The 19,086-nt window shown below is 46.6% G+C and overlaps 1 protein-coding gene across 1 annotated transcript; it reads left to right on the top strand.

The window, feature by feature from the left end:
• Positions 1-14,307: 14,307 nt before the first annotated feature.
• Positions 14,308-14,967, top strand: LOC142186407 (uncharacterized). The gene has a single exon (XM_075261260.1). The coding sequence runs from the start codon at positions 14,308-14,310 to the stop codon at positions 14,965-14,967; it is 660 nt and encodes a 219-aa protein (XP_075117361.1).
• The last annotated feature ends 4,119 nt before the right edge of the window (positions 14,968-19,086 follow it).

Here is a 19,086-nt window from a genome sequence, read left to right as displayed (position 1 = left end):
GTGAATGGAGTCTCGCTGCAGCCCCTTGTGTACCCCAAATTCTACTTGTAGAAAGATACAACACTGCTTTACTGCAATACTGTTTTTTTTTTCTTTTTTGCCTATAATTAGCGGAGCCCTCTATGGGTCACAGTTCGATCCCAATCATTAACATTAGCAAAGGAGCCAGAGGGCAACCTGGTGATCCACGAGTCATAGCCAAAGTTGGCATAAAGCCTTTACCCTAATACTTGTTTGCCACATGTAGCCCTCGGAGGGATATACCCATATATACTCGAGTATAAGCCGATCAACTGCAATATCAATGTATAGAATCTCCCATAAGATAGTAGGAAAAAAAAGAAGCTTTAAAAAAAAAAAAAGTTGTAAATCCCTCCTTTCCCTAGAATACATATAAAACTAGAAAATGACCGTGACACACAAACACATTAGGTGTCCCTGTGTCTGACAGTGCCCGGTCTACTGAATACATACTTCCCAACCGGAGGGAGGGAGGTATGTCCCGATTTCAACTCAAATCTGCGTCCAGAGGACGCAGATCTGAGTTGAACACATACGCGGCTAAAGCAAGGAGCCAGGGGTGAACCTGGGCTTTCTGCCGCCTGAAGCGGCATCAGAAAGCCGCCCCCCCCCCCCCCCCCGGAGGAGGGGTGGAGCTGAGGGGGGGGGCAGGGTTCACAAGGAAGGGGGCGGAGTTGGACAGAAAGGCGGCGGAGCGAGCAGCATTCGCAGGCAGAGAGCAGGCAGGGAGAGGACCTGCCCCAATACACCGCTCGCTTCCCGTGTCCTGGACTGGCTTAGGTCAGCAAAAATGCCGCCCTCCCGAGGCCCTGGCATAGCGCCGCCTGAATCGGTCGCTTCAGGTCGCCTCATGGGAGGTGCGGCGCTGCAAGGAGCTGTCACAGTTCAGCTCCTTGCTTCGCCGCTGCACGCCGCCTACTGGCTGTGTAGACGCGATGTGATGATGTCACATCGCGTCTACAACTGTGTGCGAGAGAGAGGCGCGGAGAGAGCGGCGGGGGAGCGAGGAGAAGGTAAGTGTAATGTGTACACTGAGGTGGAACGTGAAACTGGGGGCAGATGAAGGAGAGGACGGCATGACACTGGGGGCAGAGATGTGGAGACATGAATCTGGGGGCAGAGATGGAGAGGACATGAAACTGTGGGCAGAGATGGAGGGGACATGAAACTGGGGGCAGAGATGGAGGGGACATGAATCTGGGGGCAGAAATGGAGAGGACATGAAACTGGGGCAGAGATGGAGGGGACATGAATCTGGGGGCAGAGATGGAGAGGACATGAATCTGGGGTCAGAGATGGGGAGGACATGAAACTGGGGGCAGAGATGGGGACATGAATCTGGGGGCAGAGATGGACGGCACATCAATCTGGGGGCAGAGATGGAGGGGACATGAAACTGGGGGCAGAGATGGACATGAATCTGGGGGCAGAGATGGGGGGACATGAATCTGGGGCAGAGATGGAGAGGACATGAAACTGGGGGCAGAGATGGCGGGGACATGAAACTGGGGGCAGAGATGGAGGGGACATGAATCTGGGGGCAGAGATGGAGGGGACATGAATCTGGGGGCAGAGATGGAGGGGACATGAATCTGGGGCAGAGATGGAGGGGACATAGAGATGGGGGGACATGAATCTGGGGGCAGAGATAGAGGGGACATGAAACTGGGGGCAGAGATGGGGGGACATGAATCTGGGGGCAGAGATGGAGGGGACATGAATCTGGGGTCAGAGATGGAGGGGACATGAATTTGGGGGCAGAGATGTCGGGGACATGAATCTGGGGGCAGAGATATCAGGACATGAAGCTGGGAGCAGAGATGGAGGGGACATGAATCTGGGGGCAGAGATGGAGAGGACATGAATCTGGGGGCAAAGATGGAGAGGACATGATTCTGGGGGCAGAGATGGAGGGGTCATGAATCTGGGGGCAGAGATGGGGGGACCTGAATTTGGGGGCAGAGATGTCGGGGACATGAATCTGGGGGCAGAGATGGAGGGGACATGAATTTGGGGGCAAAGATGTCGGGGACATGAATCTGGGGGCAGAGATGGAGGGGACATGAATCTGGGGGCAGAGATAGAGGGGACATGAATCTGGGGCAGAGATGTGGGGTCATGAATCTGGGGGCAGAGATGGAGGGGACATGAATCTGGGGGCAGAGATGGGGAGGACATGAAACTGGGGGCAGAGATGGGGGGACATGAATCTGGGGGCAGAAATGGACGGCACATCAATCTGGGGGCAGAGATGGAGGGGACATGAAACTGGGGGCAGAGATGGAGGGGACATGAATCTGGGGGCAGAGATGGGAAGGACATGAAACTGGGGACATGAATCTGGGGGCAGAGATGGACGGCACATCAATCTGGGGGCAGAGATGGAGGGGACATGAAACTGGGGGCAGAGATGGAGGGGACATGAATCTGGGGGCAGAGATGGGGGGACATGAATCTGGGGGCAGAGATGGAGAGGACATGAATCTGGGGGCAGAGATGGAGAGGACATGAAACTGGGGGCAGAGATGGCGGGGACATGAAACTGGGGGCAGAGATGGAGGGGACATGAATCTGGGGGCAGAGATGGAGGAGACATGAATCTGGGGGCAGAGATGGAGGGGACATGAATCTGGGGGCAGAGATGGAGGAGACATGAATCTGGGGGCAGAGATGGAGGGGACATGAATCTGGGGGCAGAGATGGGGGGGACATGAATCTGGGGGCAGAGATAGAGGGGACATGAATCTGGGGGCAGAGATGGAGGGGACATGAATCTGGGGGCAGAGATGGAGGGGACATGAATCTGGGGGCAGAGATGTCGGGGACATGAATCTGGGGGCAGAGATGTCAGGACATGAGGCTGGGAGCAGAGATGGAGGGGACATGAATCTGGGGGCAGAGATGGAGAGGACATGATTCTGGGGGCAGAGATGGAGGGGTCATGAATCTGGGGGCAGAGATGGGGGGACCTGAATTTGGGGGCAGAGATGTCGGGGACATGAATCTGGGGGCAGAGATGGAGGGGACATGAATCTGGGGGCAGAGATGGAGGGGACATGAATCTGGGGTAGAGATGTGGGGTCATGAATCTGGGGGCAGAGATGGAGGGGACATGAATCTGGGGGCAGAGATGTTGGGACATGAGGCTGGGAGCAGAGATGGAGGGGACATGAATCTGGGGGCAGAGATGGAGAGGACATGATTCTGGGGGCAGAGATGGAGGGGTCATGAATCTGGGGGCAGAGATGGGGGGACCTGAATTTGGGGGCAGAGATGTCGGGGACATGAATCTGGGGGCAGAGATGGAGGGGACATGAATCTGGGGGCAGAGATGGAGGGGACATGAATCTGTGGTAGAGATGTGGGGTCATGAATCTGGGGGCAGAGATGGAGGGGACATGAATCTGGGGGCAGAGATGTTGGGACATGAATCTGGGGGCAGAGATGGAGGGGACATGAATCTGGGGCAGAGATGGAGAGGACATGAATCTGGGGGCAGAGATGGAGGGACATGAATCTGGGGGCAGAGATGGAGGGGGGATATGAATTTGTGGGCAGAGATGGGGGACCTGAATCTGGGGGAAGAGATGGCGAACATGAATCTGGGGACAGAGATGGAGGGACATGAAACTGGGGGCAGAGATGGGGGACATGAATCTGGGGGCAGAGATGGGGGACATGAATCTGGGGGCAGAGATGGAGGAGGGACATGAATCTGGGGGCAGAGATGGAGGGACATGAAACTGGGGGAAGAGATGGGAGACATGAATCTGGGGGCAGAGATGGGGACATGAATCTGGGGACAGAGATGGGGGACATGAATCTGGGGACAGAGATGGAGGGGACATGAATCTGGGGGTAGAGATGGGGGACATGAATCTGGGGGCAGAGATGGAGGGGACATGAATCTGGGGGCAGAGATGGGGGGACATGAATCTGGGGACAGAGATGGGGGACATGAATCTGGGGGCAGAGATGGAGGGGACATGAATCTGGGGCAGAGATGGGGAACATGAATCTGGGGACAGAGATAGAGGGACATGAAACTGGGGGCAGAGATGGGGACATGAATCTGGGGGCGGAGATGGAGGGGACATGAAACTGGGGGCAGAGATGGAGGGGGGACATGAAACTGGGGGAAGAGGAAGGGTGTATATGAAACTGGGGGAGAGATAGAGGGGGGACATATAATTTACGGGTGACTGTAGGAGGATTATACTGTGTGCGGACACATGAAAAATTAATGAGAATGGGCGGAGTCAACACAAAAGTGGGCGGGGCTAAATTTGCACATTTTGTCCCTCTTTCGGTTCTTCAAAAGTTGGGAGGTATGCTGAATATAGGGGATCCCCTATATTCGGCCAGGCTGAATTCCAAGTGGGAGAAGAAAAAACAGTCCTCAAGCTCAGGGAAGGGGCAAACAGACAACCAAAACACCCCCTCCCCTTTCCCAGTACCTACTGAACCCAAAAACTCTGACCATTTAAATTTTTGAAATTTTCCAGTAGCTGCTGCATTTCCCCCCCTTGGCTTATACTCGAGTATATACGGTAAGTATGTGTACTATGGTCTTGATAACCTCAAGTACTTATTTACACAAAGGAGTAACATACAACATATGGACAAATGTATTGGGCACATCCACATGAACAACAAGCATTGAAGGGGTGAGCTGAGACTTTTTTAAAAAAATTATTTCAAAGGTGTGAGTATACACTCCGTAGCAGCAGGCGCTCCATTCTTCTGTATACAGGTCCTCTGGCTGGCATTCACCAGAAGTGTCCTGTTTATGCGAGGGGACTACTGTAGCCAATTGGAAGCCTCAACGGTGACCTCTTTACAGACAGCACATGAGTCTTGTCACCTGCTATGTGTGAAGAGGTGACCACTGATGACCGGGATTGGCTTCAGTGGTCACCAGGAACAAACTGCCTAGAGACCTGTATACAGATGAGTGAACGTGCTGCTGCCAGAGACGCAGGCCCAGAAAGTGGGGAGTCCTTTTTTTCTTATGTTTATTGCCCTATTAGCACCAATATAACAATTAAAAAAAAATGTCTTTGAATACCCCTTTTAATATGGTGTTGATTGTTCAGCTAAAACAGCTTCCACTCTTATGGGGAAAGCTCTCTACAAGATTTTGGAATGTGTTTTTGGTCATCATTTGTGGGATCACGCACGGATGTTAGATGAAAGGGCCTGGCTTACAATCTCTGTTCTAGTTCATCACTTGGATGCTGGATAGGGTTGAAGTCAGGGCTCTGTGCAGACTAGTCAAGTTCTTTTACACTAAACTTACTAAACCATGCCTTAAAGAGGACCTTTCATGGATTTGGGCACATGTGGTGTTATTCCTGATCTGTGCCCTGGGTAAAGAGCTAGCGGTCCCGGTACTGTAGCTCTTCACAGTCAGAAGGGCGTTTCTGACACTCTGCCAGGAACGTCCTTCTTTTTTTTTTTTATTCAAAAGTTTTATTTATTTTCAAAAAGTGATAACAATACAGAAATCGTAAGAACTGTCGCTTACAGAGTGTATGGAATTAAAACAACACACAATCAGCAGAAGTTCAATATTCACAAGGGCGTAAAATAGAAAACATTACAAAGTCGTCAAATAGGCAGCATTTCAAAATCACAGACAGTAAAGAGAAAGGTGAAAGAGGACACAGACAGAGAAGGAACATTGAGGAGACGTAAGACAAGAGACAAAGACCGAGGGGGGGGGGGGGAGAGGGAGGGGGAGTAGGCCAGTCGCTAAGTCAGCCATGGTGTCCAGATCCTAAGGTACTTATCGTGTGTGCGAGAGGACCAGCAAAGCAGCTCTTCAAATCTGGCGATCTGATTGACCTTGTCTTTGAAAAGTGAAATTCTGAAGATTCTCTCTGCATCCAGAAAAGCGGGATCAATGATTTTGCCGCAGACAGTAGATGTGTTACAAGTTTGTCTTCGGAAGGACTGTACTCCTTGGAGGGTAAAGAAAGAAAAATCATCTCAGGGGTGATTTGAAAGTAGGGGTAGCTCACTAGCCTTATGTAAGATTGGATCTCAGCCCAATAGGGGACTATGACCGGACAGTTCCACCAAATATGTAAGTAGGAGCCGGGTCCTGTCAAGCACCTCCAGCATCTGTCCGAAGAGTGAAGTTTCTTGTCAAATAGCCATTCCGGAGTACGGTACCACCGGGCAAGTAGCTTGTAGCTGTTTTCTTGAAGCCTGATGCATGGGGAAAAGCCATGAGAGGCGGAAAGGATGGCATCTATGTCGTCGGGCGACAGGGACAGGCCGAGTTCCTTCTCCCACGCCGAGACAAACTTAGGTTTGAAGTGGTCCGGAGGGGCCACGAAGCGATGCAGGAAGGTAGATACACCGCAAAGTAGCAATGTTTTGGAGGCCAATAATTTTTCAAACTCCGTTAGGTGGGTGCGGAAAGAGAATTTTCCCTGGAGATCTGCAAGGACAGATGACAGATGTTGTCTATGTAAGAACGTCAGTTTGACCTCCGAAAGAAGTTGGCACACATCGGTCGCTGGTAGCAAGCCTGTGGGAGTGGTGATGTCAAGGAGGGAAAGGGATTTGAATTTATCCCACATGTCTTTGTTGACCGTAGTGCCCCGGCAACACAGGTAAGGGAGAAGATTGAGTGGTAGGAGGGGTGAGGGCTTCGGCATCAGCGTCTCCAATAAGTCCAACCAGGCAGCTGAGGAGACCGGAAGAAGAGGGCAGGTGTTCCTGGGAGATTTGGATGCCAGTTTCGGGAACCACAAAGTCGCCGGAAGCGGTGAGTCCTCACAGGCATGTAAAAAGGCTGCCGGCACCTGGGAGAGCAGTGGGACAGCTAGGTCAGACCACCACAGCAGGCGGATGGCAGTATGGTATTGTCTCACATCTGGCAGACCGACGCCTCCTTGTCTCTTCCCTTTAGTCAGTTGTAACCAGGAAATACGAGGAGGTTTCCCTCTCCAAATGAAGCGTGAAATAAGGCTTCTCAGAGACTTGAAGAAAGCGTCCGGTATGGCTATCGGCAACATGGCAAATCTGTACAAGATCTTGGGGAACAAGTAAACCTTGACCAAGTTTTTCCTCCCGAACAGGATAGTGGCAAAGACTCATATTCCTGTAGTGATCGTTTTAACTCCTCTAGTAAAGGGGGAAAGTTCGCTGCATATAGATTGTCAATGGAGGAGGTGAGGCGAATACCCAGGTATTTCAGAGGTGCGGAGGACCAGACAAAAGGTGTAGCTGATTGTACCGACCGGACAAGGTGTGGAGGTAGGGTCACATTCAGTACCTCCGATTTGTGGAAATTAGCTTTGTAGCCAGAGAGTGTGCCATAGCGGTTAAGAAGGTCCACAAGCGCGGGGAGGCCAACAGTGGGGTTAGTAATTGCGAATAGGACATCGTCTGCATAAGCCGTTGCCTGGAGCGAGTGTGAGCCAGTTTCCATCCCACAGATCTTACTATCTTGTCTAACCGCTTGCAGAAGGGGTTCCAGAGCTAATACAAACAATGTGGGTGAAAGCGGGCAGCCCTGTCTCGTTCCATTGGAGATATTGAAGCTGTCAGAGAGAATTCCGTTTATTTTTAGTCTGGCCGTGGGTTGAGCATACAAGGTAAGGATTGCGGCGATGAAGGCCTCAGGAACTCCCGATCGCTTAAGGACCGCCACCATAAAGTCCCACGCCACCCTGTCAAACGCCTTTTCGGCGTCAACACCCAGCAAGACCAGCGGGATTTTGCGTTTGTGAGCTAGGTGAATTAGCGGGAGTAGTTTGGCGGTATTGTGGCGACCCTTTCTCCCCAAGACAAAACCAGACTGCTCCTCCCGAACTAGTGATGGAACGAAAGGTTGTAGACGCTTGGCCAGTATTTTCGCCCAGACCTTTATGTCCAGATTCAATAAGGAGATGGGTCTGTAGCTTCCACAGTGAAGTAGGTCTTTCCCCTCTTTCGGGATTAGAACAATGTGTGCCTCCTGTGACTGTTTGGGAAGGGGGGTGCCCTTCAAGAGAGCGTTGCAGAATAGAGAGAGCTGGGGGGCCAATACCGTCTTGAACTTTTTATAATATTGTAAGGGCAAGCCATCAGGCCCCGGGCTCTTCCCAGTTGGGAAACTGTTCAGGGTGGCAACCACCTCCTCCAAAGAAACAGGTGACAGAAGAGATTGTGCCGATTCCGTAGTGAGGCTAGGTAAGTCCAAACTGTCCAGAAATAGCTGTATGTCGGCAGCTCTGTCATGACCAGGGGGCTGCTGCTGTCCAGTGGGGAGGTTGTACAGCGCAGAATAGAAAGCAACAAATGCATCGGCAATTTCCTCAGTGGAATTACAAGCCATACCAGCAGAGTCCTTGATCGAAGAGATAAAGGACTTCAGTTTCTCTTTGCGGAGCAAACTCGTCATTAACTTCCCTCCTTTGTCACCATGAGCATATAAGAGTTTCTTGTAATGCAGATAACGCTTGGCTGCCCTGTAGTTGAGTATGTCCAGTAGTTTCCCCCTCAACTGGGTCAGTTCCGCTAGTGCGGATAGAAGATGCGTTCGTTTGTGAGCGCGCTCAATGTCCGAGATACGAGACAATACGCTATCTATCTCCTTCTGCCGCTGTCGTTTAACTTTTGCTGCCAGGGAGATGAGAAGGCCTCTGACATACGCCTTGTGGGTCTCCCAAACTGTGGTGAAGCTAATAGAGGGAGAAGAGTTAAGTTCAAAAAAGTCCGTCAAGTGTTTAGAGAGAAATTGGATATGGTCTGCAGAATCCAGCAATGATTCATTTAATCTCCAAGATCAGTCCGGCTTGGGGAGATGTTGTAGCAAGAGGTCAATGTAGATTGGAGCATGGTCGGAGATTGTGATGAGGCCTATGGAAGAAGAAGTAACACATGGCAACATGTCCTTGGAGATAAACAAATAATCCAGTCTATGGTAGGAGCCTTTAGAGGGCGAGAAGAAAGTGTAGTCCCTTTCTGCTGGATGTTGGAGTCTCCAAACGTCAATCAAATTCAAGTCCTGCAGCGCCAGGGAGACCTTTCGCAAAGCCTTCTGAGAAAAAACAGGTCTGGTAGAGGAGGAATCAAGAGCACAGTTAAAGGAAACATTCAAGTCCCCTCCAAGAATAATGGTACCCTCAGCAAAAAGATGCAATGTTTGGAGTGCGGCCAAGACCCAAGCAATTTGTCCATGGTTTGGTGCGTAGAAATTAGCAAAGGTAAAGGTTTTCGACTCTATAGTGCCTTTCAGAAGTAGGATCCTACCGTCTGAGTCTTTAAATTGTTGTTTACATTCAAAGGGAGTGTCTTTGTGGAACAGTGTCGTGACACCCTTCGAAGCCGAGGAAGGATGAGTGCTATGATACCATTGTGAGAATGAAGACTTAGGGAGGGCAGGGATACGGGTGCCTTTGAAATGCGTTTCTTGCAGGAATACAACATTTGTTTTTTGTTTACCCAGCAATAACAGTGCATGGTGCCTCTTTTGTGGGGAGTTAAATCCCTTGACATTAAAAGATGAACAGGTCAATTTGGCCATTGGGAGGGGGGAGGAGGGAAGGGAATTCCAAGAGAGGAACAGAAGGGAGGAGTAGACGGAGGACAAGGGATGAGACGGACAAAGACCAAAAAAACAAGTACACACAGAAGAAAACAAACCACCTACAGAGCAATGAGAACAGAGGTAACAGTCCGAACAGATCGACTCTTAGCGAGTCCGAGGTGGAGACTGCTACCAATGGGAACCAGGCAGTGGAGTCTGTGTAACGGGTCAAACATTTGCCGAGCTAACAGAAACAATGGCGCGTGATGGCACGCGGTACGGTCCAAACAACTTAAAGATCTACGCAGGAGCAAAAAGGAGAGCCTAGCGCTATCCCGCAAAATGTAAACAGGATCAAGGCTCGGTTACAGCAAATGCAGTCTGCATCTGACCTGCGTATATAACATAAATCAGAATCGAGAACAGATAGCAAATAACAAGTAAAGGTGGAGTGAGGACAGGAGCTGTCAGTGTCAACCAATAAGCAATCTACAGCAAATCCGTCGAACTTGAACCCTATTCCGGAACTCCAGTGAGCAGGTGAGGTGGGCTGAGTGGACGTCGGTGTTCGAGATACGGGCAAGTAAAAGATCAAGAGTGCAAGGGATGTCTCGGATCAGGATGAACAGGATAATCCGCCTGGAGCCCACCAAGACGCGGACAAGCAGGCGCACGTTAGCTGGGGACAGAATCTACAGCATATAGGTCCTGATATGGAAGTGTTCAAGGTCTGTGAGATAAGCTAACTACTACAGTAGACCCCCTCCACCCGTCCCTCTCACAGCAATTAGTTTATGGAGGCATGAGGCTATAGTGGGCATTACAGCGCTCCGTAACATGACAGTGTGGGCCAAGGTATGGAGGGTAGTCAACATGCACCAGGCGGGCCAAACCAGCCAAGAGATAGGGGACATTCTCTGACACTATCACAAAAAATCTAGGAGGAGTAAGCCATGCTCACCAGCAGCTCAGTGGTTATGAGCTGATGCTGGCAGGCATTGCCTTATGAAGGTGAGATCAATGTGTGCTTCACTACAGTGTGACAGCTGGAGGTCAGAATTAAGTGGAAAGTGAAGAGATAAGCCAGAATGAGAAGATAGAGGGACACAGGAGAGGCAGCAGTAAAGATCAGGAGCAGAAAGGAAGAGAAGAGAGGAGAAAGTGAGACGGGAGCATACTGATGGATCGTGACTCATATACAGTATCTGCATAGCAGAGCATCGGCAACCTGAGTGACAGGTGCCATGGAGAGACTCAGAGGCGTTCCAGGAGAACGAGAAGCAGATACCACACTCAGTCTGAGCTGCAGCATGGAGCGGCACTACGGGGGAGAGAAGAGGTGGGGGAGGTAGTGGGGGCGAGTAGAATACAAGACAGAGGAGAACACCTTGGAAAAGCGGGAAAACAGGAGTTCAAAGCAAGAAGAAGAGAGAAAGTTCCCGCCCAGCTAAACAACATCAATAGTCCAATTAAGCTAAATAGCAGCCATTTTATTAAGTCCCTGTGGCAATAAATACTTGTTACAACACAGTTAAATCAGGCAAAATGACACAGAGCAGCAGTATAATATCAATTAGAACTGCGGTGAAGCATAAAACAATACAATTAAGGGCAGCTCATTAAGAAAATGTCCCGGCACCATGCACATGTCGGCACTGAACACTGTCAGTCCACTGGAGTGAAAGGGCGTGAGGAGGGGAGAAAAAGAGAGTAACGAGGGGAATAATTGCAAGTAGTAAAGTGCTTACGGAGGTCAGTTTAGGAATCTGTAACAGCCGACAGGTCCGGAGACTTCAGCAGAGATGTTGAACTTTTAGGAGACCTGCGTCTACCTTGCCTGCGGGGAGAATCTAGTCGGTCAGGAGCTGCAGTGGGAATCATTATCGGTTCTTCATGCACTGGCAGCCACGAGGGCAGGTTTACCGGTGGGATATCCAGCTGTGCCCAAAGCGGGTCCAGGTCCGCAGGCGAGTGCACATTGTAGCGTCTCCCATTTTTGATGATAGAAATTCCAAAGGGGAATAGCCAGGCATAACGCAGGCCCTTAGCTCTAAGCTGATCCAGCAGAGGCTTTAACAGCCTCCTTTTTTGTAGGGTGGAAGGTGCCAGGTCCTGAAAAATCCGAAGTGGGCATTCTTCATACAGGAGATCAGGGCAATCCCTTGCAGCTCGTAGCAGGTCCGTGGTGTGGGCAGAGGACAGGAGCGCACACACCACATCTCTCGGCAGCTCTTCAGGACCGGGCTTCGGACGGACAGCTCGGTGAACCCGTTCAATGCACATTTTGGAAGCCATTTCACCCCCGACCAGGGTGACAAAGATAGCGGAGGCAATGGTCGGCAGCTGCTCCGGAGGGTATGATTCAGGCAAGCCTCTGATGCGCAAGTTTCTCCGACGGTTGCGATTTTCTAAGTCCTCCATCGCCAGGTAAGTGGTGTTCAGGTGATCAGCATGTGTTTCAAATCTGCTCGCCATGGATGAGGCCACTTTCAGCGTCTCATCCTGCCGGGATTCAATCACGTCCACCCTCCGGGACATGCTCCGCAAGTCGGTTCTAAGCTCCGCTAACTCACTCATTACCGGGGCAAGTGCTTTAGTCAGCGCTGAAGCCAGGGTCTTTTTCAGGTAACCTCTGGAGATGCTAGCAGAGTTAGAGTCCATTGAAGAACAGTCCCCATCAGAGTCAGGGTTAATGTCCTCCGTGACACTGCGTTCTGCAGGGGCCATCTTTCTGGTAGTAGTAGCCGGAGAGTTGGAGAGCTGTTTTTTCAGGTATTTCTGCATGGCTACCTGTTGATGTGCGGGTCCCCTGGATTCCTGCTGGTCACTAGATTTGTTGCCACCTATCTTGACCATTTTCACGCCAAAAAATGCTGAAATAACGGCAAATATATAGACCCTTGTGACAGAGCTCACAGACTAAGCTGCCATCACTCTACTCGGTCAGGCTCCGCCCCCCAGGAACGTCCTTCTGCACAGCAGCGTCTATAGCGCTGTACTGTGAGACTGGGGAGGAACTCCCCCTTCCCCTCCTGATAGTGCTCGTGAATGGACCAGTACTGTGAGGAGAGGGAGGAGGCGTTCCTCCCCGCATACCCTGTACAGCGCTATAGGCGCTGCTGTGAAGAAGGACGTTCTTGACAGTGTCAGAAACACCCTTCTGACTGTGAAGAGCTACGGTACCGGGACCGATATCTCTTCACACGGGGCACAGATCCGGAAAGCCGACAGTGCTTTCCAGCGGTGTATAGAACTGCCTGTGCCCAAATCCATGAAAGATCCTCTTTAATGGACCTGATTTGTGCACTTGTGCACAGTCATTTTGACACAGAACAAAAGACCTTGCCCAAACGGTTCCCATAAAGTTGGAAGCATATAATTGTCTAGGTATATTAAGGATTAAAATTTCCCTTCAATGTAACGAAGAGGTCTAGCGCATCCTTTGAAAAACAATTCCATAGCATTATCCTTCTGTCACATACAGACCATCCTAGGATGTTACATGGGTATGGCGGTCAGAGGTGAATTCACTCCACTCACTCAATATAGCACTCACCCTTTACTCAGGCTGCAAATGGAATGTAAATCACACCGCAGCACAGTCCATGCAACCCAAATACACGCTGCCACCATTACTGACCTCTAGCTCAGCAGAAACTGACTTCTTGTTTATTTGCCTGTCTGGCTAAGATCTTTACTATATTAACATGTGAGTCCAATTAAAGGAAACCTACTTAGGAAGGTCCACATAATTAACCCTTTCCCAACATCCGCCGTACTAGTATTGTGGATGCTTGGTGTTTATAGATGACATCCTCCATAGCTGCCGAGTCTCTGCTGTTTTATACTGCTGAGACCCAGCGCTAATGTCCGCGATCAGTGCCTGCACTGATCGTAGGCATTAACTCCACTGGTGCCTCGGTCAAAGCTCACCAAAGAGCCACTTTACCGGCGGAGCGCAGGTGCCGCCATTTTGCCGCGGGTCGCTGGCACCTGGAGCAAGCTCCTGGGCTGGCATCCCATTGGTATGACAGCTGTGAGCCTTGTGAAGGCCTGTCTTTCATTAACTTCTATTGCAGGCTACTCTATATAGCTTGCAATTGAAGAGTCAGATTTTTTTTTGCAGTGCATTAGTATTGTAATGCATTACATTAGTGATCAAATCCCCTGGGATTCAAGACCCTTAGGGTATCTAATAAATGCACAAAAAAAAAATTAAAAAAAGTAAGAAAAAAAAGTATTAAACATTCCAATCACCCACCTTTCCCTAAAACACATACAAAAGTACTTAATTACTGTGAAACACCTACACATTAGGTATCCATGTGTGTGAAAATGCCCAGTCCACAAATATATAAAAATATTTTCCCATACTGTAAACGCTGTAGTAGGAAAAAAAAATTAAAGTGCCAAACCATAGAATCAGTGGTGCGAACCCAACCATTCAGAGACAGGGACACAAATCTTTCAGCAAAAATCGGTTTATTTAAAAAGCAGCAAAATTTATAAACCTTTAAGTTAGGTACCGGATAAGTAAATTAAAATACAGCCTTAAATTCAGGGGAAAAAAGGCAAAACAAAACCTGCTGGTCTGAGCGTTAACTAAACAAATATACTAACTGTACATGTGGCTTACTGTCAGCCAAAATAATCAACAAAACCAACACTGTACCGTACACAAGGCTCTCAGTGTCAGGACAGACCCAGCTGCTTCCTCTCCTCCCAGTATCTGCCCTGAAGTGCGGGCTCTGCAGCCCTTTATGGCCCTTTTTGTTCAGAAATCAGATCTGTTTAAACATGAGAAACGGCATAGAGGAAAGGAGCCATATTCATGTCCAGAATGTGGGAAAGGTTTTAATACAAAAACAAATCTTATTGTACATCAGAGATTGCACACTGGTGAGAAGCCATTGTTATGTTCGGAATGTGGGAAGTGTTACATCCACAAATCAGATCTTGTTAAACATCAGAGAACTCACACAGGGAAGAAGCCATTTTCATGTTCAGAATCTTGGAGAATTTTTAGACAGACACCAGATCTAGCTAAACATCGGAGAATTCACACAGGGGAGAAGCCATTTGTATGTTTGGAATGTGGAAAATCCTTTACTCAGAAGTCCGATCTTTTTAAGCATCAGAGAATTCACACTGGAGAGAAGCCATTTCCGTGTCCACAATGTGGGAAATTTTTCACAAGGAAATCGCATCTTGTTGTGCATGAGAGAATTCACATGGGGGAGAAACCATATTCATGTCAAGAATGTTGGAAAGGTTTTTGTCAGAAATCAGATGTTGTGACACATCATAGGATTCACACAGGAGAGAGACCATTTCCGTGTCCACAGTGTGGGAAATGTTTCAACCATAGATCAGCACTTGCTAAACATCAGAAGCGTCACAGAGGGGAGAAGCCACTATAGTGTTCAGACTCTGGCAATGGTGTCATTTTCTCATTAAATTATTAGGAACTGAGAATGGTATCTGGGTTATTATTTATTTATGTCAAAGGTATGTATGGTATGTAAAGAAAGAGAAAAACATGGCAGATACATGGAGTTTCCTGTGCAGAGAGCACTCAACAAAAGGCAAAGGCTTGCACAGGTTAAACAAAGTAATGTAAATCCCAGTGCAATAAGCAATGAATCCAAGCAGTCACAGTCATAGGTTATGGTAAATATCCTACTGTCAGGGAGGGTAGAGAGTACCAAACCATCAGGGTTTCCTATTGTAATATAATGCATCACAAAATAAGTGGTGGGGATCGGATATTCAAGGGTAGCACACCATGGTATCAGAACTGACTGCATTCAATGTTTCATATACCTCAGCTCATTTACGTCTGCTCTCACCATAGTAACTACTGTAGTGTTAAATATTATATATTTACAATATTCTCTAGCAGACATGGGGTTAACACTCTACTGACATCATATCTGTTGTATTTTGGGTACATGGGTGCGGTTAGAGTACACCATTTTAGAAATCTCCTTACATAGCTACAAGATGGAAGGTAACACCCACTCTCATGAACATAAATGAGTGACAGACACACACGTCGGGGTCGTCATCCATGAGGGTCATCCATGAGGGGAATCCATGGGGAATCTATGGCAGGTCTGTCTGCCATCCCTCTCTGTCATCCTGGACAAGATGTCGTGAATATCCCAGATGACCAGACCAGATGACAAGCATGAACCAAGCTGTAACTACAAGATATCCAGATGATTTAACTTCTCTGAAGATGTAAGCTATTGACAATTGACTGATATTTGTGTTATTTGGACATTTTCCCTGTTCCTGTGTTTTTCTTCAAGATATTAATAAACCTCTACACTGATTTATAACAAGCTGACTCCTTCCTATCGTGGATAAGGCCTACAACACGTGACATAAGTCTATCCCACAATTTCAAGGCCAGGTACGGATATTTAACAGTCGACACAAGTCTCACCGGCAAATACAAGATATTTAACAGTGGCGAGCCAAGCACGGTCGTTTTTTTCCTGTTTTTCTTGTTCCGTTCACTTGCAATTAAGGGGGAAGAGAGGAGTATTTTGCAAGTTGTATGAATTGCAAGATTCAGGAAGACTTCGAAAAAGAACTTATATTGGTGAGATATAGATGACTGTTGCACGTGTTATATGATACGGAAGCCTGTATGAGGAAAGCCTGTGAGGAAACACAGAAGGACCACAAGTGCCAGACGTACTGAGACGTTCTGATGACAGGGACCAACTGTTCCAAGGATAAAGCTTTCTACAGTGGTGAGTAAAGATTTTACTTTTAAAGTATGGAAAAATTAGAGTCATTGTCTAAAAAGTGTAACTTTGAGTATAAAATTGTGTCTAGTGACAGTATAGAGAGTATATGGCAAGATTTGTATACACAATGTGAGCAGGCAAATTCTAAGATTGAAAATAGAATTTGTTCTACAAAAGAGAAGCAGGTATTTAGGAATATAGCTTCTTTAGTAAAGATTTTTAATGACGTGGTAACAGAGAAGAAATTAAGTAATAGTATGCATAAATCTGTTCAGACAGATAATGAGAAATCTCAACATGTTGATAAAGAGCACCATGTGGCAGTAATGGCCATAGATGGTGAGGAACAAATGATACAAGAAACTGAATTGAAATTAAAATCTCAGGAATATTTGATCAATCTGAGTAAAGCCATTCCCACATATGATGTAAAGATCCATGTGTGTAGAAACTCAGAAATTTTTGAAAGCCATGCAGAGAAATTTGATCTAAATATTGAACAGAGAAATAAACTATTTAAATTATGGCTTCCTATTGATTTTACAGAGCGTTTGTCTGCAAAAATGACTTATGATAACGAGCCAAATGAATGGTTAAAAGACAGTGATGTGGAGAGATTAAAAAAACTAATCTGGTGCACGAGAGGTGACAGCGTGCCAACACCTGACATACTGAATGAGATAAAGATTGGCAGAAAAGAATGTACTTTTGCATTCATGTCTAAATTTGAGAGAACATACAAAACTGTCATTCCAAAGGTGAACTCTTCATCTATGGTGAAAAGTTTTGTTAAAAAGTTCAAATTCTTGGATGCAGTCACCCTTGTCAGTGCCTCAGATAAGAAGACTTTATTTGAAGCTGCTAGTTTATTGGACATGGCCAGAACACATGAGAGACAAATGGCAAATGCAAACCAAGTATGTCCAAAGCAAAAAGCAAAGCCTATTAAAAGAAATCTGTCAAATCAGGTTGTAGTGTCCCCTATCTATAGGAGGGAAAGTGACAAAATCTATGAGAAACGTAGGAAATTACATGTTGCATATAAACCATATGCCATGCAGGAAAATCCACACATTGAAATTCCAGTATTAACTGAAATTAAAGAATTGCAGCCAACCAAATCTATTGATAGTCAAAAGATTGTATCTGGGAATGTACCAGTTGTCTCCAAAATGTCAGATCTTTTCAGTAACCCAATGGCATCTGACCTGTCTTATATTCTTAGGAAAAGGGCAAGCTTGGCATTCTCTCATGACCTGGCGAGGCTATTATGGATGGACGTGTTGACAGGAAGTTCATGGGTTTAACTTAAAAATATATATCTGAAAGGAGGTCAGGGATCAAATTTAAAAGTATCTCTGAAGGAATGACTGTCTACTGAGTTTTACTTACGTACTATTTGGCTATATAAAGAGAAATCCCTTTTATATGAGGAGAAGTCCAATGATCAGGTATAATCCACATGATTATGTGATAATGTTTGCAAAATAATCATAATTATGCTATTGTGAATAATACTATGGATCATAATCATAATATACACACACACAGGAGGAGAGCCTGATGTGTGGTGACAGATTTTTGTCATAGTCCACTCTCTGGAAGCAGGGAGAGGAGGAACATGTTATGTACAATATATGAATATATGACATGTATATGAATATATGTACAATATATGAATATGATCAAATAGTATTAGGAATCCATAAAGTTATTAATTTTTCCATTGGTTAAAATCATTATTATATTAATTTGGTTATTGCTAAAGTCTATCTATTTTCTCTTCAGATATAGATATATGGAAAAAAGGCAGCAGTTCAATCAGTGATGTCCATTCATTCATCATTCGTTCATCATTCTTTCCTTCTAGCTAAAAGAATGCATGGAGTGTCTAACTATTAATGAGTAAACAAATTAACATGATGTGACTGATAATGCATGATAAAGTGATAGAAGTTATAACTTACCTTAAGCATGTTTTTCAATAGTTTCATGTAAAGTCCATGTTTTTAGGATTTTCAAGTTATAATCCATTGTGTTTAAAGGCATGCAACTAGGCATGGAGCTCTTATTGTGATTCAATGTCCGTTCATGTGGTCAGTCGATTGACAGCAACACATTGTGACCTGTGACCCTGATGGGCTGGTCAGTATAAGTGTTATGTGTGTTATGTGTCGACTGGTGTATACAACAGATCTGTGACATCACAAATAGGCCTAAGAAAATCAGGATGCATCCAACAAAAGAAAAAGAAACATCTATCCAACAAAAAGACGTCTATTTTCTATTTTCTTTCTATTTTCTACTTTTTTTTATCTTATGTGATCCTCTATATTAAATTGGGAAATTAGCAAATATATGTGAAATCCATTGAAAGGAACCTCATATGTTTATACCTACAGGAAAACCAAGTGTTTAAGTCACATGAGCTGAGAGAAGAGGTGACAGCTGCACTACAAAGCAAGGTTATTTTAGGTGAACATTCTGTAGGAAAAAGTAGCTTTTGAGAAGATACAGATAATCTTCAATATATTTGTTTAAACCTGACAAACAATGAAGGTTTATTGGGGTAATTGGATCATGGGATAATAAATATATTAGGTATGGTGGAAGAATCTAGTTAGCTATAGCCAGTATTGTTTTATTGTATTATTATTGATTATGTATTCTTACATGTACGCACACACTTGCATACACTTACACACATCAACATCTACAAACATTGGGAAAACAAACATTGGGAAAACATAAATGTCTTATATGCAAATGAGATAAGCT

The sequence above is a fragment of the Leptodactylus fuscus genome (assembly GCF_031893055.1).
Source record: "Leptodactylus fuscus isolate aLepFus1 chromosome 10 unlocalized genomic scaffold, aLepFus1.hap2 SUPER_10_unloc_1, whole genome shotgun sequence".
Taxonomy (NCBI): Eukaryota; Metazoa; Chordata; class Amphibia; order Anura; family Leptodactylidae; genus Leptodactylus; species Leptodactylus fuscus.
This window is presented reverse-complemented; position numbering and strand designations above follow the sequence as displayed.

What these genes read in the sequence shown, in the direction of transcription:
- LOC142186407 (XM_075261260.1), top strand. Translation starts at nt 14,308, where the DNA reads ATGGCCCTTTTTGTTCAGAAATCAGATCTGTTTAAACATGAGAAACGG.